This window comes from Nanorana parkeri, unplaced genomic scaffold, assembly GCF_000935625.1.
Source record: "Nanorana parkeri isolate BGI_ZX_2015 unplaced genomic scaffold, ASM93562v1 scaffold518, whole genome shotgun sequence".
NCBI classification, from domain to species: Eukaryota; Metazoa; Chordata; class Amphibia; order Anura; family Dicroglossidae; genus Nanorana; species Nanorana parkeri.
Genome location: NW_017306786.1, coordinates 420,884 through 445,927, shown reverse-complemented (window position 1 = coordinate 445,927; position 25,044 = coordinate 420,884). Strand labels below are relative to the sequence as shown.

The 25,044-nt window shown below is 42.2% G+C and overlaps 1 protein-coding gene across 1 annotated transcript in view; it reads left to right on the top strand.

Annotated features, from left to right (window-relative positions):
- TOLLIP (toll interacting protein) overlaps positions 1-24,765 on the top strand; it is a 65,276-nt gene extending 40,511 nt beyond the window's left edge. Inside the window, exons 2-6 of the mRNA XM_018561348.1 lie at positions 6,333-6,482; positions 9,332-9,514; positions 11,529-11,681; positions 13,665-13,755; positions 24,343-24,765. Of these exons, the coding sequence (XP_018416850.1) occupies positions 6,333-6,482; positions 9,332-9,514; positions 11,529-11,681; positions 13,665-13,755; positions 24,343-24,554 (789 nt within the window). The 3' untranslated portion in view covers positions 24,555-24,765. The remainder of the gene's footprint in view (positions 1-6,332; positions 6,483-9,331; positions 9,515-11,528; positions 11,682-13,664; positions 13,756-24,342) is intronic.
- Positions 24,766-25,044: the final 279 nt, after the last annotated feature.

Genomic DNA, 25,044 nt, shown 5'->3' with positions numbered 1-25,044 from the left:
TGAGCCATGTTGTCCCAAAACATATTTCATTTTCCCAGCAGACCCTTTTGCTGGATGAATGTTGGATGCTGCCTACAGAAGGATTGGACTTTGGCAAACTGTTGAGCAGCTCAGGATAACTAGTGTTCTAGGAGGATGAGTGTCTTTTTCCTTCAGCTCTTCTGACTAATTCTTTTTTAGTTCTTTGATTTGTTTTTCTTCAATAAAGGCTTTTCAGTACACTGCTGCTGGAGGACTCCTCTGTGATCGTCAGCAATCCGGCAGTCTTCCTCAGCATGGCTTTTGGAAAATTTTCAAGATGGACGGCAGCCTGTTGGGCTGGGTAATGGTCCTAGGATCCTTGTTGGTGCAGGGGACCTGATGGAGGAATTTCGTATCCCGATAAACATCCTGGAGTGCAATTTGGCTGTTTAGCATTGTACCATCCTTTTGGAGGGTCATCCAATCCAGATTCAGTTGGTCCATATCATATTGGTGGCGTACATCATCCATCAGGGAGGAACCAGAAGTCTCACTGTGGCAAGAGAGGTAGAGTGGATATTGTCCTGGAGAGAACTGTATGTTCCAACCTTGTCAGATGTGTGTGTTCCAGGCATAGACAATTAGCAAGCAGATGTCCTCAGCAGGCAACGCCTGTACCCAGGAGAGGTCTCCTGAACTGTTAAGACTTCTGGCACTCTGTGAGCACTTTCCGCATGTCAGAAGCTTCTGTCCCAAGGGCAGACTTGCTATCCTGTTTCTCGATCGCTAGCTGTTGAAGCCCAGGTTCTATGGGGCAGGGGCATCTCTGTGATTTCTATGATGCTTAAAGCTAAGAAGTCTGCTTCCTCCAAGGTTTATCATTGGACAATGCAATGAAGGCATACTTCACATGGTGTGAGTCTCCTGTTTCATATACTACTGGTCTCTCACTCTTGAATTAGGACCTTTGTGCAGGGGATCCCCAATGTATTTCCCCCTGCCACTCTCTAGTGGCTCTGTGGGATCTAAATCTGGTTCTCTCTGCACGTAAGAAACCGCCATTTAAACCCATTTAGGGACATTTCTCCCTCTACACTTGCACACTGGTTTTCCTTGTAGCCGGCACTGTGGCTCTGTGCAGGGAGATCAGTACACAATCTCCATCTAATCTCCCCTCCAGTGTTGTGATGGTGGAAGTGATGTATATTACATCACTTCCGCATTCAGCTGTCACTTTGGGGGTCCCCTCCAGTGTTGTGAAGGCGGAAGTGATGTATTTTGCATCACTTCCGCATTCAGCTTCTTTGGGTGTCCCTAGGTGACCTTAGGGGTCTTGGAGCCCCCTGATGTCTCCAAAAAGAGGACCGGTCACTGTAATTTGGTATCACATAGGGGGGATTCTAAGTTAACTGTAAAAGAAAGACTAACACGCGCAAACATGCGTCGGGTGCGCCTCTGTGCAAAAACAACTATTGTGCTCATTGCGCCGTACATGTTACATATCATCACGAACGTCAGCATGTGAGCAATATTTTAGGGCCATCAATCACTGTTAACACTAAATTGATGAGCGGTAAAAGCTTTTCATGTGTCAATTTTGGGTGTGGATGTTTTTTGCGATTTTCGCGGGCGTGCACAATTTTAAGGTTTGACGTGTTTGGTGTCTTATTTAACTAACGTGACCCCGTCTTATATATATATATATTAGTAAAAAAATAAAACCCCCAGTGGTGAATAAATACCACCAAAAGAAAGCTCTATCTGTCCCCAAAAAAGGGTATAAAATTCATTTCAGTACAACGCTGCATGACGGAATAAACGTCAGCCAAAGTACCACAGCGCTGAATACTGAAAAATGGCCTGGATGGGAAGGGGGTTTAACAACCCGGTCTTCAAGTGGTTAAGCAACATTTTCCCAGATTTGCAAGGCTGCCATCTGGTCTTCTACCAGGTGGATATTTTGGCCTCATCTGATGCCAGGCATGGCCATAAAGTCCTTCAGGTGGCTCTTTGAGCTGAAAGCAGTTGCCAGTTCTCTGTCATTTTTGGGGGGCCTTTTAGTAGTTGTTTGCTGTGTTTTAATCTTTCTGTTGGACTGCTTTTGATCATCTTGAAAGTTAAAGACTTCCTGTGTCTTTTTTAATGGACGAGAAAAAATATAGACTTTTTGTATGCACTGTACAATCTTTTTCTTGAAGTTCATTGGGGGATACAGGTCCAACCCCACTGTGTTTGTGATCATGCTCTTGGTACTGCTTTCCTACAAAAATGAGGATTGTTGGTAGTAGAAGGGGCTGGCCTACAGTTTTTTTATTTGCCGGTGTCCAATTCTCCTGTAATCGGCAGTATAACCCTAAGGTTTAAGACCTGTTGTGTCCTTGTATGGGCTCCAAAGGATTTTACGGAGAATCCCATTTTGTCATACAGTGAATGGGACCATTGAAGGAAATGCCCTAAAAAGTTTTAGAAAATCATAGATGGCTGCAGATTGAAAAGGTAAGGTAATTTTGGCAAACTCCAAAATGCCTAATTATTGTATATCTTTGTGAAAGTGGAGTTTAATGTTCAATTAAAAAAATAAAGTAGATAGGATTCCCCCACCTCCTTTTTTTATTTGCATTTTTTTTTTACAATATTTGTGCATTTTTTTAACAATTTGTTTTTAGTAGTACAAACACATTTACAATTAAATGTGTGCTTTTCTCTCATGCACAACATTTACTATTAGTATATATTAATGGTGTTTTAGTATCTCTCTGCAAATGGGCCTTGTAATGGTCCTGCAGATAACATTGTATAGAAAATACACTTGGACCTTCACTTCTGCAGATGTGATAGAAGAGGGACATCTAGTGGTGACATTGCAAATAACACACATTTAGAATGACATGTTATTGCTACTGTTAAACGGTTATTGTCAACTCGTACAGATTATTACATAGGGGGATACCATCCCCCTATGTAATAGCACAGGTACACTGACAGGTCCTCTTTATGGAGACATTAGGGGTCTCCAGACCCCTAATGTCACCTGGAGACCCCAAAAGAAGCTGATGAAGCACAGATTTGCTTCATCAGCTTCTTCTCTCTGGCAGTAGGAGCCAGATGACTGACAGGTGAATGCGGAAGTGATGTAATACACATCACTTCTGCATTCACACTACAGAAGGAGATCAGCAAGGAGCTGACTCCCTCCATCCTCCTCTTGACGCCCTCCCGAGCCGGTCCCGGGCCGCAGATGGGCTAGCGGATCCCGGGATTAAAGGTGAGGGGTCAGGAGGGGGGGAGATGGCGGCACTCGAGATGCACGCCATACAACCGATCGGCGGCTATAGAGCCGCTGATCGGTTGTATGTGAAACAGCCGTTGACGGCTGTAGTAACGAGCGGGTCTTTCCTGCCCGCGCGCTAGAGGGCGCGCGCGAGCAGGAAAAAAATGCCGTCTGACGACGGCAACCCGCGGATGCGAGTCTGCCATCCGTCCGTTTTTTCTTAATGGGCGGACGGCAACAGGTTAAATGGGTTGATGGACTTGTTCACACGGGCTTTAGCTTGTATAAAAGCAGTGTGTACAGAAAAGCAAAGTTTTTGCGAAGAGTTTGTATAGCTATTGGCCAGCTTTAGGCAGCTTTGGTGAAGCCTTTATAGAGGAACTCCAGGATTTAAAACAAAATAACACTTGCAGTGGGGCTAGTCCTGCACTGTAAGGATTAACTGCTTGTTTTGGTCCTGAGAAGCAAATAAAGAAGATATACTCACCTGTCCTCGATCCCACTGCTAGAACCGTCCCTGGGCTCCGTCTGTCTAAGCCCCACTGTCCATTCTCCTGCATTAGATAAGGATGCCAAGCTTTATAACACAGCCGAAGGAGAGGGATAGAGAGAGGTGAACACTGACTTGACTGCTGCAGGATCGAGGATCAGGTGAGTATATTTTCTTTATTCTGGCTCCTAGACCAAAGCGAGCACTGCAGGGATTGGCTTTATAAAAACCTGGAGTTCTTCTTTAAAGAAAACTTCACTTGATATATGGGGATGTTAAAGGGTATGTCCGCTTTCCCATATTCCAATTTGAGAAAATGGAATTACCCCCACCAATCTGACCCCAAAACAATCCCCATCTATAATCTGGCTGATGTCAGACGGGCGACTCTTTTTTTATCAGTTATTTGTTAAAATCACCGGTGGCGGGCTCGCTAAGAGGCTGACTGTCTCTATTGAATCTCTCCCTCTGTAGCCAGATGCAGCCAGGTGGCACTCTGACGCTGGCCTGAATGCTGCTGAATCTCCATTGCTGGCTATGTAAATGACATCTTGCTGCGTCTGGCTATAGATGCAGTGATTCCAGAAGGACAGACAGGTAACCTCTTTAGATATCCCGCTGCTGGAAATGTGTCTCTAGCAGCAGAATCACCCGCCTGACATCATTCTAACATTTATTAGAAGAGAGGGATATAGTGCAAAAGAAATACTTTGTTTTATTAACTACATCATGAAAATGGATAAATTCCCCACATTGGGGAATGCCTTGATTGTTGTAAGAAATTTTGTTTACTGTGTATAGCGCCGTCTTGGGATTCTGCACAGGCATGAGACAAGCATTGGAAATTTGTATCGGCAGGCCCAATTGCAAGATCAGCCCTGGATTGTGGACCCCCGGTGTTCTATCGAAAGTTCCAACTTGTCGACTTCTCCAACTGGCGACGTCACATCCGGTGACTGCCAGTAGATCTACAGCAGATGGTGCCAGTGCGCATGCCCAGGAAATCCTTGTTGAACTGTCTAACTATTGCCATAGTGCCTGTGCGGCTATCCACTTCTATAACCTACTACAGTTATACTTGTCTTAGGTTATAGAAGCGAATGAGCCGATAGCCGTGCTGGCAACCACGTCAAAGGTTATATTATGTTACAGCGTCTGCGCGGCCACATGATTCTTTCTACATCCACAGTTGGCAATGCGCCTGTGCGGCTATCCACTTCTATAACCTACTACAGTTATACTTGTCCTAGGTTATGGAAGCCGATGAGCCGAAAGCCGTGCAGGCAACCACGTCAAAGGTTATATTATGTTACAGCGTCTGCGCGGCTATCGGCTTCTATAATCTAGGACAAATATAAGTTTGTCCTAGGTTATAAAATACGACGAGTCGCTAGCCGCGCAGTGGCAATAGACAGTTCGACACGGATTTTCTGCCCATGCGCTCCATGTGCTGTACATCTCCTACTGGCAGTCACCAGATGTGACGTGCCCAGTCGGAGAGCTTGACAAGTCGGAGCTTTCGATAGAACACCCCCCTTTGCCATTTTCTTGTCGGGCCTAGTTTTATCATGGAGACATTTGTCATTGGATGACTTGCAACTTTTTCATAGAACAGTTTAACTGGAAGACAGAGATACTGTAGTAGTTGGTTATGTGTCCAACCTTTCTTGTATCTCTATTCGATTAGCCGGGAGGGATGTTATAGGCCATTGTAATTGCTGCTTTTAATAAACATTTTAGCTACAATCTCAAGGTTTTGTGCTATACTTACGTGGGCACAGAAAAAAATTGTAGTTTCAAAGTGGAACAATAGTTGAAATGGAAAATGATGAACAAAATGTTCCTAGTTTACTTCTGTTACGTAGTGTCATGATATATTTGAAGCTGTCCTTTGACTACAGGCCTTGTTCAGCAGGCCAGAACTTGCCTGCCCTGCCTTCTTCTGTTTGGGAGAGTGTTCTGCTGATGTGAACTTGGTGTCTGATCAGTAAGGAATGCTGTCCTTCCCTCTTCACTTCCTTCGTTATTCTGTTATCAGTACAGTAAGGTTTCTATGATTCATTATTGCTAAGAGCTTAACCTGAACCTTTTAACATTTGCCGTGAAGGACAGGGCGGGACTGTGTACATTGATTCCAGTTATTTTTTATGAAGGGGAGGTGAGACACAGCAGGTTCTTGTATCGGTATAAAAATGTTTTAATATAATTTTGACCTTCTTCAGGGCTACGGAGAGTTCTGCTCCTGCATTAGGTAGCTTTGTCACTGTGGCTGTGGAAAGGAAGATGATGTGTAAAGATGATTCCATATAGATATTGGTGTTTTTTAGATTACTAGACCAAGGCCCCACCATTGATGGACAAATGGACTGATCTCGGAGCACCATCTCTTTGCATTGTTCAGCTTTTATTTTCAATCCCAATGGGGCAGTGCTGAAAGTTCAGTAATTCATGACAGCCTATCAAAAGTCATCTTTACACTTGAGTCTGGTTTGTTTCTAAGTTTTTTTTTTTTTTTTAATTGTCTACGTTTTCACTGCTTTTGTGTTAATGTTGCCAGTAGTGAAGTCAGTATAGCACAATTGGTATAATCTTCCTTTTCTCTGTGTGCAGGTGTTTATTGGTGAACTTCCACAGGACTTCCTGCGCATCGCACCCACCCAACAGCAACAGCAGATCCAGCTGGATGCCCAGGCTGCACAGCAGCTACAGTACTCAGGAGCAATGGGGACTATGGGCCGTGTCAGCATCACTGTGGTTCAGGTAAGTAACCATATGATCAATGGGTATTTGACATTCATTTGCAGGATTTATATGACCGTATGTGAAAGGTTAACTTTGGCTTTTAAAAAATCTAATGCAAGTTCAAGCAGCCATGAAATATGATTAGGATGTCTCATTAGGAGTGCCTTTTCTGCTGCACAGCCATAACACTTTGTTGTGAACTACGCCACACTGCTGATGCCAGAACCAGCACTTACAGCACTTCCTGGGACCTCTTGATGCGCTCAGTTTGGTGTGCTGGCTTAATTCTCGTTCTTTCTAGTCCACATGGCAAAGATACTGGCAGTGCCAGGAGTAGCTGTAGCAATACGAGGAGGCTCACAACAATACACAGGAAGAAGTACTTTTCTTGCATTCATATATCTCATTCACCTTAACCAAGATAAACCAAGTAAAGGAAACCTTTTTAAGTTTTTGTATTTTACTTTTTAGCTGACTAGAGCAATTAACGCGAGCTGAAAAAGTCCACTCTGGAATAGACATTCTGTTTGTGGAGAAGGACTTCCCACACCTGTATCTACAGGATTAACTATGGTTTTGGATTTATTGCCCAATACATTATTCTTTTCTTTGCAGAGAGATGCAAAATATAATGGGCCTCATATTTGAATGGGCTGGGTATGGCAACCCAGATTTTTAGCACAGCAAAAGGATATAAAATCACTGTGCCAAAATGCTGGTTCTGTGATGTCCTATCCCTTTTCCTGTTAAGCTCCGTCCCTTTTCATTGGTTCATTGGCATTTGTTGTAACTCTTGTTCTTCTCTGTTGTAGGGGCTCTGGTACAGGTTGAGATCTGGTCTCCAATAGCTTGACAGCCAAGACATTAAGCTGCTCACGCACTCTGCCTTCAGCAAATCAACTTGTTCGCCTAAACATGGGTACCACTGACTAGTGATGGGCTCAGGCGTGTTCGCAGCTCCACGTGCCAAAGCTGACAGCGCGCAGCTCCAATCACAGGCACTGAGACATTTCCCGATCTCTGCAGCTGCAGACCGGGAACATGTCTCAGTACCTGGGCTTGGCGCTGTCAGCTTTCTGGTGGGCTTGGCACGTGGAGCTGCCAACACGCCAGAGCCCATCACTACCACTGACGTGCAGCAATTGGTTCTAAAATAAGTGCTACCAATTGGTGGCTCTTTAACCACCTTCCGTCCATGGCTGTTTGTGAACGGCCGGACGGACGTCTGCTAGAAGCGGGAGGACGTCTTAAGACGTCCTGCCCCTCCCCTTCTCGTGTGCGGCACTCAGCGCGCACACGAGAGGGGAAACTGTGAGCATGTAAACAGCCAGCGATGGCTGTTTACATACAAGCGATCAGGCGTCTCTAGAGACGCCCGATTCGCTTCCAGGAGCTGCGGGTGTGCGGCCTCCCCACCCCCACCCCCCGTACCTCTGTCCCGCCGTCTACTCGTCGCCGCTGCCGGTCCGTGATCCGATCTGGCCGGTGCTGCTGGGACCGGCACGGCGACGCTCTAACAGCAGATCAAAGGGAGATCATTACTCGATTTCCCTTTGATCTCTCTTCCTGTCCCCGAATGCAGGAAGTGATGTATATTACATCACTTCCTGCATTCAGTGTCACTCTCCGGTGCAGAACACCGGAGAGAAGCTGATGAAGCAGATCTCTGCTTCATCAGCTTCTGTGGGGGTCCCTAGGTGACATCAGAGGTCTTGGAGACCCCTGATGTCTCCATAAAGAGGACCTGTTTGGTGAACTGGCTATTACATAGGGGATTTCTTAATCCCCTATGTTATAGCAATAAAGTTGTCTAAAAAAAGTTAAAAAAAAAAAAATTTACAGCATTAAAAAAAATAAAGAAGCTAAAAAAAATATTCACAAATAATAATTTAAAAAAATTACATAAAAAATGTTTTAAAGTCCCCCGCCCCCCCACATACACATGCAAACATGCGTCGGGTGCGCCTATGTACGAAAACGACGATTGCGCCTATTATGCAGCACATGTTACATATCGCCGCGAACGTCGCAGTGAGAGCAATAATTTTAGGGCCATCAATCACTGATAACACTAAACTGATGAGCGGTAAAAGCTTTTAAAGCGTCGCCTATGGCCAATTTTGGGTATTATCGTTTTTTGAGGTTTCGCGCGCGCACGCAATTTTAAGGCTTGACATGTTTAGTGTCTTTTTACCCGACGTGACCCCATCTTTTATATTTTACCAAAAAATTGGGTAATAATAAATGTTTTATCATTTAATATAGGGGAAACTGTTTTTTTTTTTAAATTTCGGTAATTTTTCCTTAATATAGTAAAAAAATAAAACCCCCAGTGGTGAATAAATACCACCAAAAGAAAGCTCTATCTGTCCCCAAAAAATGGTATAAAATTCATTTCAGTACAGCGTTGCATGACGGAATAAACGTCAGCCAAAGTACCGCAGCGCTGAACACTGAAAAATGGCCTTGCCAGGAAGGGGGGTGAAACACCGCGGTCTTCAAGTGGTTAAAGGACAACATTAGGATAACCTGGAGCAGGCTTAAGAGTCACCAAGAGGGGCTGCTAACATAAATACATAACATAAAAAAGTTTAGAATCTTGCTGCATGTTTTTGTAAATGTAGTTATGCCCTTTTAATGCATCTCATCAATAAATCTTATACAGATTTCTATACACACAAATGTTTGCCTAACAATTCCATGTAGGATATGCTGGGCAACCAAACCAAGCACAAACCCACAGCAGAACAGAGCCCATGATCAGGAAGGGATCCTTTTAGATTTCTGTTGGCTCAACATGTAATGGAATGTACCTGATGAACAATCCTGTATCTGAATCTCATTTAATACATCCTGTCTTCATGTAGGCCAAGCTTGCAAAGAACTATGGTATGACACGAATGGATCCCTACTGCAGGATACGTTTGGGGTATGCGGTGTATGAGACTCCGACAGCACATAATGGCGCTAAAAATCCCAGATGGAACAAGGTGATCCAGTGTACTGTTCCACCCGGAGTGGATTCCTTCTACCTGGAAATCTTCGATGAGGTTAGTGTTGCATATTAAATATATCTGTTCCTACACCTGCAGCCTTGTGTTATGCAATCTTTGTATAAATACATGGAAACGTTTGTATTTCCTTTCTTAAAGGAAATCCATACCTGTAATCAAATGCCGCATAGAGGTTTTTTTACATTTTTTTTTTTTAAGAGGAACAATAAATGCTTAAATACATATTTTTATGGATTTAACTTCCAAAGGCTTTGTAATTCAGTTCGGCTAGTCTTGTAATTCAGACAAATCTGCCGTACTGCGTAGTCTGGTAGGTGACGCACTCAATTCCTGTTAGAGCATATGATTGTCCTAGTTCCCCTCCAGGCTGCTGACTAGAAAATAACTTGGCATGGACACCTCTGGCCAATTCTGGGGATGTGGTCCAGGAAGCAGAAAAACTGAACCGGGAAGTAGTAGAATGATCATCCTGGCTATGTAGTGTGACAAACATGTTATTCAGAAGTTTGGTTGTACATAAATATAAATCATTTGCCAGGTGAAAAACCTTAAAGGAGAACTATGGGGTTCTATCTTTTTTTTTTATTAATGCATTCCTTAGGCTAAATAAGTAAATAATGTAATTTACTCTAATTAGTCAAAATGCACAGTAAGGCTGTAAACCCTTATTGAAGGTGGTGGGCGGGGCTAAGCGCCGCAATGAGAAGACATCCCGACGTATCTGACGGGATCCTCCCCACTGATGACTGACAGTGATTCTTGAGAGCTGCTGCGCGTCCACGAATATATGGACATGCGCAGCAGCTCTCTCCTTACCTGCACGTCCCCGTGTGCCAGCTCCTTCCCCCCTCTCTCTCTCTCTCCCTGCTGACACTGACATACTAAAATGATCGTGGATCGCTGATGACAGAGGGGAAGGAGCCCTCTCTCTCTCTTCAGCATTTACTACAAATGGGAAAGTCCATATATGGTAAATGATGTCACTGGAGATCCCTGCCGATCGGATCCGATCAGCAGGGATCTCCAGTGACATAATTTACCATATATGGACTTTCCCATTTGTAGTAAATGCTGAAGAGAGAGAGAGGGCTCCTTCCCCCTCTCTCTCTTTCTCTCTCTCCCTGCTGACACTGACATACTAAAATGGTCGTGGATCGCTGATGACAGAGGGGAAGGAGCCCTCTCTCTCTCTTCAGCATTTACTACAAATGGGAAAGTCCATATATGGTAAATGATGTCACTGGAGATCCCTGCTGATCGGATGCTTGCCAGTCTGCAGAGATCCCCAGTGACACTATTTACCATATATGGACTTTCCCATTTGTAGTAAATGCTGAAGAGCGAGAGGGCTCCTTCCCCTCTATCATCAGCGATCCCCAGTGAATTGAGGATGTCAGCGTCACACAGGGCAGGCAGAGAGAGAGAGGGGAAGGAGCCTGCGTGCACAAGCTGACAAAACACAGCTGTGCACGATGAGAGGAAGCGCGGCCACAGCATTGAGATCATTTGAAAAAAAAGCCGTGGGCGGGCTGGATCAAATGTTAACGCCCCCTAAGAGGAAAGGAGCTTGGAGCATGGGTGAAGACGGCCATTTACTACAGTTTTGAGGGTTTTATCTGTCATGTGCTGCGAATTTAGAAAAAAAGAACGATGCTACTACAATCAAGGCAAGGGGTATTTTTATTTGCCCTTAAGTCATAGTTCTCCTTTTAATGTATGTATTTCAAATGTGCACTTAGCTGTTTGCCTGGAGTTCCACTTAATTCTGCTGCCCATTCATCTGACAGAATGGTGGCAGAACTGCTACACTCTCTATACTGCATGTAAAATGAAGTTTGAGCCAATGAAAAAAGCACCTTGTATAAGGCTCAAACTTCACCTTGTTTATATTTTTTTTTTTTTTTTTTTTTAATGTGCTAAGCAATTAAAATTGCCCACCTAGCATCCTTAACTGATTTTCCATTTTTTTGTACAAAATTGGCACTGCTGATTTTAATACTGTTTTTTTTTTTTTATAAATGACTAACATTGTCCATTTCTAACCATGCAGAGAGCATTCTCCATGGATGATCGCATTGCATGGACGCACATCACTATTCCAGAATCGCTCAAGGATGGGAAGGTGGTGGATGAATGGTTCAGCTTGAGTGGCAGGCAAGGAGATGACAAGGAAGGCATGATCAACCTGGTTATGTCTTACACGGTGAGAGCTTATTTCCAACTGTTACATCAGTTCTAGGATCTCCAGGATGTAAGCTTTGGGTTATGTATTTGTGTGATACGATATGGGGCTTTTATACCACACTGTTCTATAAAATAACCACAATGTTTAATACTTCCAGCAAAATTAGTGAAGTTTGTAAATGTAACCTATAACACAAAATCACCTGCAACTCCATACGTCGTACAGACCTTGACGAAGGGTCGGTGCTTAAAGTGACAACACAGATGGCGCCGGGTCAGATACAGTCCATAATGAAAGTCACCACCACTCGATGATATGTGCAAGAAGTAAAGCACTTTTTATTAAATTGTCACATGCGTCAAACAGCCAACGCTTCGGGGCCACGAAGGGTCCCTTCTTCTGGGCGACATGACGCATGTGACAATTTATTAAAAAGTGCTTTACGTTTTGCACATATCATTGAGTGCTGGTGACTTCTATTATGGACTGTAAATGTAACCTTTCACCTTTTGTCTTTTCTCCTGCTATTTTCTGAGAGTTATATTGCGATAGTCTTTCCAGTATGGTTTTCCATCTATTTCCGGATAAAGCGATCTACAAACTCAGAGCTCTTTGCATTTTATCATAGGAGTTGTATCTTAGGAAGCTATTCCAGCATCCCTTTTAATTTGCATGTTCCTTATGTTGGTCACTATTGGCCATTTGGTTATAAGCAAGGACAGTACTCTAGGAATAATGAATTACGTTGTTTCATATAAAAGGAGTGTGGTGTTATCATGATTTGTTATAATAGGGCAACCATATACCTTAGGATTAGCTTTGTCTGCAGGTATGTAGTTGTATACTCTCCCCCTTGACAAGCAGAAATGTTAGCTTACTGCTGGGATGTAAGGTCCTCGTGTATGCTGACCCTATGTGCTGTCTGAGTTCAGTGCTGACAACAAACACTCTCCAGCTAGAGGAGGGTAAATGTTTTACCTAAAGCTTTTTTTAATTTCCGGTTATCGTACAAGCATCTTTGTTACAGTTTTTGATTGTCTTCTATCAACACTGAGCTCGGACTGGTAAAAAAAAAAAAATTATTGTTGATTGCCTTTTTATTTGCTGAAAAATCCTCTGAAAACCTTACTTTGCTCTCCACTTTTATGTAACATTAAGGAGGGGCTGGAGAGCTATGTTTACCGTAATGTCTGTAGCGTGCGGGCAGATATCGTTATCAGTTGTAAACTAGATTTGATCACTGTCTTAACAAAGGGTTAAATATCTCAAGGCTTGGGTGGTATATTGCATGTTAATGCACTTTTAAAAGAAGTTGTCCCTACAGTGTATTGTTCATTATGGTATTCTGGCTATTTCATCTGCCTATATCCTATGTATAAACCTGCTCTAAAGAAACAACTAACTAGAACAAAAATATATTTTTAGGTATGCCCTGTGAATGGGAACACATAACAAACATAAAGTAGATGTTTCTCAAATTTGCTTGCAAAAATAGAAACACACACTGAAGTGTAGGCCATGTCTTAAGTGTATGTCATGCCCAAACTTTTTATTTTTGTGTATAGATTGTGGAAGGGTTGGTTCCTTTGTCAGGTTTTTATTACTGTGTCCCCACTAAATCCTTCTCAGTATCTGTCTCATTGTCACTGTTACAGAAAGCAATGGGCAATCCACCATCATTGAAACAGGAGCTGAGGAAATATTCTTGTGAGGACAACTTTTCCAGTCAGTAACAACTATAAGGGCATAAGCCTTGCTTTAAAGAGATTGACTCTTCTGCATCCCTAGGACCGGAATAAACCAAAAAAGCCATACGGGGTGCTTAACTATTCCTTACTGTATCCAAAACATAAAACATTGTTTTAACTTTACATATACTTTAAAGCAAACACAACTGCAGTACAGGCAGAAAAATTAACCTCTGCTAGACAGCATTTCTAAATCAAACTTCCTTTCATTTCCATTTATGTATCTTATAATGTTGACTTTTTTCTTTTCCAGTCTGTGCCGGCAGCAGTGATGATGCAGTCTCAACCTGTGGTGTTAATGCCTACGGTCTACCAGCAAGGTGTCGGCTATGTGCCCATAGCAGGTGAATATCGAGGAGAACCGCAGTGTACAGTTAACAATGCCTGAAAGTTTGAGTCTGGAATGCCGGGGAGTGTGTGTGCTTTAAGTTACCAAGTTCCTGGCTGTCCAAGCATTTCTAAATAGATTTACTTGTATATTAAATTCTGTGGGCTTGAAAAATGTGCAGTGAGAATTAATATCTCCTGTAATGTCTCAAAACAAATGGAGGTCAGTAGTGGAGTCGCGCTTAGCACAAAGTGCACTTTACATCTGTCCCCTGTCTTTGCTTTGATATCTACCAAATTTAAAGTACCAAGCTGATCACTTTTTGTCCAGTGGATCTTTAGATCCCTCTGTCTGCATGAAGTGTCATATCCATAAAAGCGCATGGAAAGTCTGTGTTCAGAGGTAGCTGCAGGACAAAGGAGCCTGGAGGTGTTCGCTGCAGGACTTCATACCAGCAGACTGCGGGCATCTAAAAGCATATTATTTGCACATTAAGTGCACAAAGCAAGCACATTACCCTGTGTTCAGTTTTATCATTCAGAGAACCTAAAGACAACTTGTCACTCTGGCCATGTACCAACTCGCTAATTGGATAAAATAACGTTTTTTTACCAGCTCTGTCAGTGTCAGGATTAATATTGCAGTGTAGTAATAAATTGACTGTAGTCACTGCCATGTTGAGTAATTCTCTGCAGCATAAAAAGTGCCAAAACTGCAGATTTTCCACCGGGGCAGCATGAAATTAAAAGCAGTTTCTGCATTTTCTTGTAGTTTTGGCTGCTTACATCTGTAAATATACGTGGAAGCCTATGATTAATATAGAAGCACTGACAATAGTGTGTGTATAGATAGATAGAGAGATAGATAGATGATAGATAGATAGCTAGATATAGATAGAGGGAGACATACATACATACATACATACATACATACATACACACATACATACATACATACACACACACACACACACATACACACACATACACACACATACACACACATACACACACATACACACACATACACACACATACACACACATACACACACATACACACACATACACACACATACACACACATACACACACATACACACACATACACACACACACACACACACACACATATATTTTTTTTAAATGACTACATTTTGTATTTGTGGCCTACTATAAGTTGGCAGATCTGAGCTGTCCTATGGAATCTGCTTTTGTGCACTGTAGCGTGTAGCACTCCCACCAGTACCTGCTGATTGATGGTTATAAATTGCTGAGCTGCTTGTCACACTTTTTGTATTGACACACTACACATCTGGCACCACCAATGGGAACAGTTTAAGGTTACCCAAATTAACCAAACTAGGCTGGGCTGCAGCTGCGGGTGAAGGAACTCGGGCTGTGAGATGGACGTGTCTGGGCCAGTGTCCGTGCCGTGGTGATGATGCAGAAGTGATTATTTCTGAAGATATGGGAAAACAACGCGATTTAACAGCCTTTGAACGTGGGATGATTGTTGGCGCTCGGAGCCATGGAGCGAGTATCAGCAAAACAGCAGAATTAGTTAAATGTTCAAGAGCAGCTGTTGTTAAAGTGTTTAAAGACTGGACTGTCAGACGAAAATCTGGGTCTGAACGTGCGAATTGTGTCCGTCAGCGACTAGTCAATGTTAGGGCAGAACGGAGAGCGGAAAGACTGGTACAAGACAACAGAAGGGCAACAGTGCCGTGTCAGATTCCTCGCATCACCTTTCAACATCTCGTGGAGTCACGAGGCGGCCCAACGAAGTACTGATGGGGTGGTCATAATAATCTGGCCACTCGGTGTATATATTATTGGTCTTAAAAAGTTACTTTGACAGTCTCATGGCAAAAATAACAGAATACCTTCTCCAGCAGAAAAGTGATTTAGTAACAGCTGGCCTGTGGTGTCTGTGAGATTTGCACAGAAGCTCCATTCTTCTCCCCTTTCTTGCTCCTAGTGTGAAGTTGGGGTATAGGGAGATGGAATCCTTCAGGCTGGATACTTTTCACTGTGAACCAGCATGTCAGACCCTGCCTCCCCTTATCCAATACTACACACTAGGATCCATGTCAGAAGAGAGATTCTATCACTGGTGGCAACTGCCTAACAGGTTCGGTAAAGAGCGCTCTCACCTGCTCCTCCAGCATCACTCCCTTGCTGCAGTGACAGGCCAATGCTTCTCTGTTTTGGCCAGCAAGGAAGCTATACTGTTGGAGCAGATGAGTGCTATTAGCATTCCTGTTGCTGTCGATTTGACATCAACAAGCGGGTTTTTTTAGGGTTGATCAACATTAAAGTGCATGGAGCTCCTGTGTGTTATCCATTATTCCACAGGCTGGCCACTTGTAACTGGCTTTTCTGCTGCAGGAGATATTTTCTGTAGTGTAATGATGGACTGTAAATGTGTTCCTCATTTCCCAGAAACCAGTTTATAAGTGCACTCTTACTTTAAAGTGTGTCTATGGCCATTTTATAATAATAATAGATTGTTAAAGTGCTCTCTGTTCCCCTGCTGGGGGCGGGGGTTTACCCTCTATGTTATATTTCCAGTCACTTTGTGTCGGTCATCAGGACACAAAGTGACCAGAAATATATTTTTCTTAGTCTTCATCAGAGCAGGAGGCGAGGAGGGATCTTCTTTTGCGGAAACCTAAAGCTGCCTATACACTACTAAAAAAACAAATCTCAGAACAGTTGATTATGAGACTTGACGAATCAGAGACTTGACGAATGCTGCTCGAAAATTTCATTTGATTTTCGCATTCCACTCGAGTGAATGTTGTTTCCCGACTAAAAGCCACATTTACTGTTAGAAAGTTTTTCTTGAATGAATGAAATTCTATCCTGCTCCTCTGATTTTGAGGTAAGATAAAAGTGGCCAGTTTTCAACGCAATTTGCAATAAGCTAAACTGGCCACTTTTATCCCGCCATTGATGTCAATTCACTCATCATGGATCCAGGAGGATGTATTTGAAAGCCTGATGCAGTAAACTCCCCGCTCCAGCATCCACGGGGATTGGTAGTTTCCTGATAAATGTAGTTTCTGGTTGTTTGAGAGTTACTATTAAAAATAGGTCTAATTAATGCCATACCCCATACTATAGCACACCATAACATAAACTCTGTATTGACTTCATATTAATATTGAAATGCAGTAATCAAAAGCAAATTAAGACAAATAGACACATGATCATTTCCAGGATAATACATGGCGCAGATCAGCAAAATAGAGAGTACACAGGATTTTTTTTCTGGTTAGATGAGAGTTCTGGTTAGTTGAATACCAGATAACTAAGTTTACTGTATCATGTACTTGTAAAGTAATATGTTCTCTATGGCCAATAGGGGCACTTATGTGAAAATGTATTTACTGTATATAAAATGATGATGGCGCTATACCCATAATACTTTTATACAATGATTTTATGACTTCTGTTTTGATACCACAATAAAATAAAGTAGGAATTTTTAGACATAAGCATTATTAGACGGTTGGCCCCTTAAAAATCCAGGTCTTTTTAATACCTTTTGAAATCATTTCTGTCCTTGGGGGAATGTGGTGCCCTAATCACCTATCAATGCACAAATTTATAGAAAGCAAAAATGAATGTAAAAGGGAGAAGGACATGTGTGGATTGTCTGTCCCGAGTTTCCTTCCAACCATTGTCATTTGCATAGATCCGGCTGATGACAACCAAGAATTACTCTACAAATTCACCAAAGGAGTGCTTCACTTAAAGGCCACAGATACATAAGAAGCTACAGCTTTGCTCTTCCATAACCAAATTTTTTACTTAAAGGAGTACTATGGGGTTAAGGCTTTTCCCCATAGTTCTCCTTAGGGTAACGGGAGGACACAAAGTAGCGTCCTCCCGTCACCCTATGCTCAGTATACCGCGAGTTGTAGCTCGCTGTTTACTGAGACGCCGCTGTATACCGCGAGCTGCTTCTCACGGTATACTGAGATGCCGCAGCTGAAGCGGATCCCGACAATTATGTCTGGATCCGCCCAGCTGCGTGATTGACAGCTGGCTCTGCCTATCTAGAGGCAGAGCCAGCTGTACCCTCCCCAGTCCGTTCCGCCAGTCATCGCTGGCGGAGCGGGGAGGGGGGAATCCAGCCTCTCCCCTGTCACGGCAGAGAGCCGTGACAGGATTGAGAGGTGAGCGAACGCCGGTATGTGTTCGCTCACCTCCCGATCTACTAAGCTGACCTGTGACAGTCTCATTGTCACAGGTCGGCTAGAACTACAAGGTGAGTGAAAAGCACTCACCTCATAGTTCTGCTTTAAGCGGTTACTTTTTCTTTTGTACATCTGATTTCACTTTAAATTTAGGGTATGGTTCATCTGCTGTATGTGTACCTAGATCATTAACATTGTGTTCTGCTCATATTCTCTTCTGTATACACACTCCACCCAGGACTTGATTACTGGTCACTGGGTAAGTTTCTGTACCTCGCTGCATGATCTTTGGTATATGTTTGTCTTCACTTGTTAAACACCAGCACATCCCCAGCTTATGTCCATTGTAAAGTACGAGAGTAATGTGTATATGTAATATTGGATGTTTTTAATATGATAATGTTTTTAATATGAGATGAAGTCTCATTGCTGTCATTAAATTAGTTCTCAGCCTGAATGGGAGATTTAAGGATTTACTATAAGTGCTAATTGCAGAGTTAAAAAGGATCTGTTGCTTTAGAGCTCTTTTGATAAAAGGCTCATGCTGCAGTGATCCAAATTAAGTAAATTAACACGGCCCTCAGCCTGAGAATTGGGCATGCAGTACACTTCTGCAATACATGCACACTTCCCTATGTTTCATATTTTTAAAATGCTCCAAGTACAGAACATTACCTGGTGATCTTGCCAGAAATCTTGTGAGCTGTTAACCTCCTGCTGTTGGCTGACAACACTGCCTCTGCTGCACTGAAATTTTAAAACATGTTTTCAGTCCTGCCTATATTCTCTGCTGAATGTCAGGACTCCACTTATCTCTGGCCTTCTCTGTCCCTCTCTACATGCATACATCGATTTCGATCCCAGAAAAAAAATTATGCTGTTGCCTTGACCCTAAAGAGACTGGCCACATACTATGGGGTGTGTTTATAAACAAATTGCGTCGCCATTCACCCTGAAGGCAAAATGCGAATATTTTTAGCAAATCTTTAACATATTGCAAGTCAGATGTAATATCAGGTAAATACCACATTACTACACTATGGCTACTAGATGGAGCTGAGAAGAATAGCAAATATGTTAATATTCACATTTTGCCACCATTCACCCAGGACAAATGTACATGCAATTTTGCAGGGCAAATGGCTCTGCCACTTATTTATAAATACACCCCTATGTGTATGGTAAGGACTCTTGGGAGCTGTAGTTCTGAGGTAGCGTGTCTACATGAGGAAGAACTGATCTAGGGCACCCTGCTGATCCAGCCTCTCAGCTGCTGCCTTTTACAGGCTTGGGAATGATGCCACAGCTGATGTTGCTACAAGAACAAGGTAAAAGAAACATTGATTGTGGGCTATGCTATAGAGGGGAGAGGGAGTAAATTTGAGTCATGTCCTTACAAATTCTTTAATTGGAGGCATAATGCCATCTTCCTGTTGCAATGGCAGCTGTAGGCGGTCGCTGTACCTGTTCAAGTTAATGACCGGGTGACAGCGGCCGCTTCTGTGAGCAGCAGTTCCCATGTAATCATATGTGATACAGTTACATGTGATTTGGAATAGATCATTGTCCCCGGATAGATGTGTCCAGTAACCGTTCTCTATTCTAAACCATATGTAATTGCACCATATATAATTACATGCAGACTGCTGCTTACAGTTACAGACTTGAACGGGTACAGCGGCCACATCTAAACTGGGATTCCTGCTGCAGGTATCCATAGGTTCCTGCTTCAGATATCCCTAATCGACCAGTGTGAATGAGGCTTTAAAGGAGAATTAAGGGGTGAGTGAAAAACACTCATCCCCATAATTCAAGCCGACCTGTGACACTGAAGCTGTCACAGGCCGGCTTTATTGATCATTAAGTCAGCAAACACATACTGCAGATCGCTGACTTTCTGATCCTCTCTGATGCTAATATGTGTGTGTCTTATGAAACATCTCATCAATGGGAAGAAAATGTTATCTTTCTGAAAATTAGCGTTTCAGTCCATAAACAATAATTTTCATCATAAACCCAATCAAAATAGACCAAGTCATTCATTCTATATTGTAACAGACATTTATTTGTGAGCTTAGGAGGGTTTGATGCAATCAAATCTGATTGATAATTTGTTACATGTATGACTAGAAGTGTGATAGCCATTTGACATTTTATGCAGCAGTTTTCGAGCTTTCTTTAGCTCTTGGTCACAGCATTCAGCCATCCATGGATTCAATTTTCAAGATAATAAAATTGGCACAGAAATGAATCCACACTGCCAGTAGACCGGTACTCTGGTGATTTTCAATTCGGTTGCTTTGGTCACTGTAAACTCGTAAATAAAACTGCAAGTGGTATATTGCCATGCTTTTCAACAGAAAGCTCCAAAATTGAGCAGAAAGTGTGTTGCCAGCTCAGTCCTGTGATGTTCGCCCTCGATGTACATACTACTTCTGCCTGGGTTTTAGAAGATTCAGCATCGAAAAAGGTGAGTGATATTAGGTTCTTAAATACAACAGCTGAAGGGAAGAAAATCAAAAGAGCAACTGCACAGTGCTGGATATTCAAAGTAAGATTGCAAACCTAACTATGATTTTACATACATCCTTTGATGGTATAGCGGTTAGGGCAGTTGCTGCGGAACCTTAAAGTAAATTCCCAGACAAGCAGCTGTGATAGCGTGAATTAATTACATGGTATTGTCAAATTAATGCAACACTATGTTGTGAATGGGCCCGCAATCTTCAGTGAGCCTACAGGTACACAGGAAGCTGATTTTGAAGTCCTGGCTGGACAGTGTGGCTATCACTGGTCTGGCATGTCAAATAAAAAAAAACCTTTGACAGGTACAGCTGCGCAGAAGTGCGTCTTTCAGTAGTTTTTCTAGTTATTTACATTCCATTTAAAAATATAGTTTTATAGCGTGGCCGCCTGAATACAATAGTTGGCAGTGGAGATTCCTCCATTTACATTGTATGGTGTGGATGGGGAGTTCCATCTCGCTTAGCCTGCGGGCTAAAAACGAAAACGCGTATGGCTACCTTTTTAGATTACACGCTTCACCCCTGTCACTGCTGATATATTCTGTCAGGTCTGGCAGCCACAGTGAAAATAAAGTCATCCATTCTCTACTATGGCTGTTTCGCAGTACAGCTCTGTGTGGTTCTTATGTTAGCGCTGACATCGACATTGATTTTATTTTTCTTGAGCAGCTCAGTATCTGCTTATCGGCATCAGGTAGCTGCAGTTAAGGCTTCTTGCTTTGTAAGCCTTACATTTAAAACTGATATAGGTTTCCTTGGTGGATATTCGAGATGCTATACAACTTTTTCAATAATCGATTATAATCGATTATGTCGATTAGTTGTTGCAGCCCTACTAGCTGATAATATCAACTATGATGGCTGTTTTTTCATAATTATTTAAAATCATATTTTTGATATTCTTTTTTAGAAACAACTTTTAATAATCGAATAACAAATGAGAATATGCAAAGCCCTACAAAATGTAGCAAATTGCTATATGTGTATTAGAAGTAGCAGCAACAAGAAAGTCTTTACCATCAACCTGTTTACAAATTCGTACATACATTCCTGTTACTTGTGACCCAAAATGGCCAACCCATGTTGGCCAACTTAGGATAATGGCCTCTTCAAATGAATCTTAAGCCAATAAAGACAGGTGAATTCAGTGTGCTGGTTAAGAGAGATGTTGGCTCATGCCATGTTCTTTAAACCGTACAACAGTGCAAGAACTACCAAATTGCAATATATAAGTCATTAACTAAATTGAGATGAAATGGGAGATAAAAATATTTGCACACTGGCATATATAGTAAATTACACAGCACAAAACGAACCTAGATTTCCTAACCTGATCTCCTTCCTTACAAAATAATAATAATTATTATTATAATACAGGATTTATATAGCGCCAACAGTTTTTTACAATATAAGGAAGACATTGCAATCACAATAAAATTCAAGACAAGATGGTAAGGAGGGCCCTGCCTGTGAGGGCTTACAATTTAAAAGGGAGGGGCAAGTGATACATGAGGAGGTAGCTGTTCTAAAGCCATAAGTCTCTCAATAATTTATTACAGTTCTGTAAGATATGACAGACCAGTAACCAACAGACTTGATGAAAGAATAGACTTGTGCCACGATGGGGTGTATCTGTTTGTCCACTACTGCTCAGAAGAAGTATTAGCAAAAGGAGGGGAACCTAGAAAAGATTGTTCCCATCTTCTAACCCCAAACAAGAAAATGGATAAATCTGTGGGTAAACTAGAAATTTATTTTTAATCAGCATGCTCCCTTGACCCTCTGTTATCCGGAGCTGACTTGAAACTAAGCATATTTTTCACACCAGCCTGTCCTGAACATAAGTCTTGAGTTCTGTCCTTTACCACTTACAGGTTTGCAGAGGGCTACGAGTGGTACATATCCAACACAGGAAACACTGGCCGAATGACATGACGTCTGTGTTGCTGGGTGTAATTACCATCTTTGGTAGATCAGGCAGCAAAATCCAAAAAGATCAGAAAGTAGAAACTGTCAGTTCTGCATAGTCTTTTATAACAGAAATAGACACCTTTTGACAAGTTTGGGTATCTGAGAGGTCATTGCATTAGGAAATTTTTTTGTAAATTTCTTACTTCTGAAGTACCTTATTAAAGCAGAACTTTGGGTAAAAATGTTCTTAACCCTTGCAGTGGGGCTTCCACCACACTTCAAGGGTCAAGTGCTAATTTTTGTCTAGGTTCAAAAATAAATTATGCTCACCTAATCCTCCAAACCAGCTTGCTCTTTGACTGGTCCCTTCCTCCTCTCTCCTCCATCGTTGCAGCGGTCAAAGGTTGCATGAGTCATTACGTCCAATCCCCCAGTGTATTGGACGTGAGGACATTTGAGCGATTTTACTATCGCTGCAATGGAAGAGACAGTTGGAAGGGTCCAGTCTACGAGCAAGCCGGATCGGATACGAGTATAACTTTATTTTTGATCCTGGACAAAAATCAGCACTTGACCTTTTGCAATGCAAAGCTAGACCCACTGCAAGGATTAATAAAATTTCTACCCCTGCTTTTTAAGTGTTTTTAAAAAATTACACCCCCAAACATCACTACGTTCAGGGAAAGAGATTTAAGTTACTGGCTCAGAACAGCAACAACTCCCAGGATTAATTTTGTTCTCCCCAAGCCATTGTGTTATTGGTCTTCCCTACCCCCCGTTTCTCCTAGTCCTCACAATCTTCTCGTCCTTTCCTACCCCTGTTTCTCCTAGGGCTCACAATCTTCCTTTCCTACCCCCTCCCCTCTCACAATCTTCCTTTCCTACCCCCCTCCCCTCTCACAATTTAGTCCTCACAATCGCCTTTCTCCTAGCCCTCACAATCCTCCCTTCCTTTCCTACTCCTAAGGCATCATGGGACTTGTAGTATCAAGGATGCAACTGTGGCAATAGCAAATCGTGCCTGGGCTATTTTTTTTACAAGCACCCACATCATGGCCTGGAATGGAACATGAATTATTGTTTAAATTATGTGACCATCCAGCACTGATGGGAAAGGTGGAGAACAATTGATTGCAGTTTTGCATGACTCTGTTAGGATAGATTTACAGGAGCTGCCATGATAACTTGTTCTTAAGGGTACATGCTCCTGGGCTATCATCTGTAGCCTTCACTACTTAGAACATATGATTTGCACATGCGTGTTCCAGGTCATTCATTCAGGAAAGGGATGACAGCCCTGGAGTTTGCACCTTTAAAAAAAGGTCAGCAAGGACAGCTTCCATAATTGTGTCCTAACTTTTCAATGAAAGCACACGTCTCATTTATGATATAAGAACTGAGAGTTATCATGGACAGTGCTGCTAAAGATAATATCTACAGAATTATCATGGACAGTGATAAACTTCTCATATGTACTGTAGCTTGTATTAGCTGAGACAGCCAGCTGTTTGTCCATATAAGAACTCTGCAGGGAGTGCTGTTTAAGCACGTATTCTGTGAATATATGTTGTCTTGTTTTCTTGTTGTGGTCTAAATCTGGCAGCACCGCTAAATATTGACATTTATCTACTGGAACATTTACTGGAGTTCAGCATTCTGTCAAGGCCAGAATTATTCATCTAAATCATGTAGGCACGCCACCCTTGTAATGTAAATCTCCATCTATTAGGGTAGGTCCTCTGTACAAAACAATTTTTATATTTTCTTATTCTTTTATGCAGCATACTTTTTGAATTGGCTGTCACTGTGCTTGTGCTGCCCTTAGGCAACAGCTTTCTATGCCTAAAAAGTCTAGTGCTGACTAAGGGTTTTTATCTTGCTGTTTACATACAGTGCAGCAGTTTCCTATCTGCTTAAAGGTGTATAAAATTATCATCAATCTTTTTTTCTTTTTCTTCTAGGTATGCCAGGCATGTACAATCCTGGAGTACAAATGACTCTACCACAGTCAGCAGTGAATCCCCAGCATCAAAATTGGGAAGAGGACATTAAAGCCCTCAAAGATATGTTCCCAACAACAGACCCTGAGGTCATTAAATCAGTCCTGGAGGAACACAGAGGGAACAGGGAAGCTGCAGTCAACTCCCTTCTACAAATTGTGGAAGACTCTTAGTGGCATCACCATCTTTTTGCCTTGTAGATTTCCTTTTCCTTGCCAGTGTCCTTTTTTGACTTGCCAAGATGGAATTTTCTTTGACTTCTTTCCAGCCCTCGAAATATTCAGTTGTGACTGATCATTTGTGTTTGTGTATTTGGCTTCTGCACAGTTAATGGTGTTGGAACTTTCCAAACATACTCCTGACCCTGCAGTGCTCTACTAATGGGAAAACAACCTACTGTATTTGCTTTTAAGCTCATTTGCAGTACGATGTATTCAGTGTGATTTTAAATGGGTCCTGGAAATGTCCAAAACAAATTTGGCCAGGGAGAAGATTGGCCAGCCTTTTTACCCAATCTTTGGGTCATGCTCAGGTCTAGGGGTTAGCTAAATCTTGATGTGATCATTTCCAAAGAGTAGTAGGTATTTTATTTATTTTGCAAGAGCACACAGTCTCTATGATCTACACAGGAACTTTCACAGGACTAAAATCTCTCATCGACAA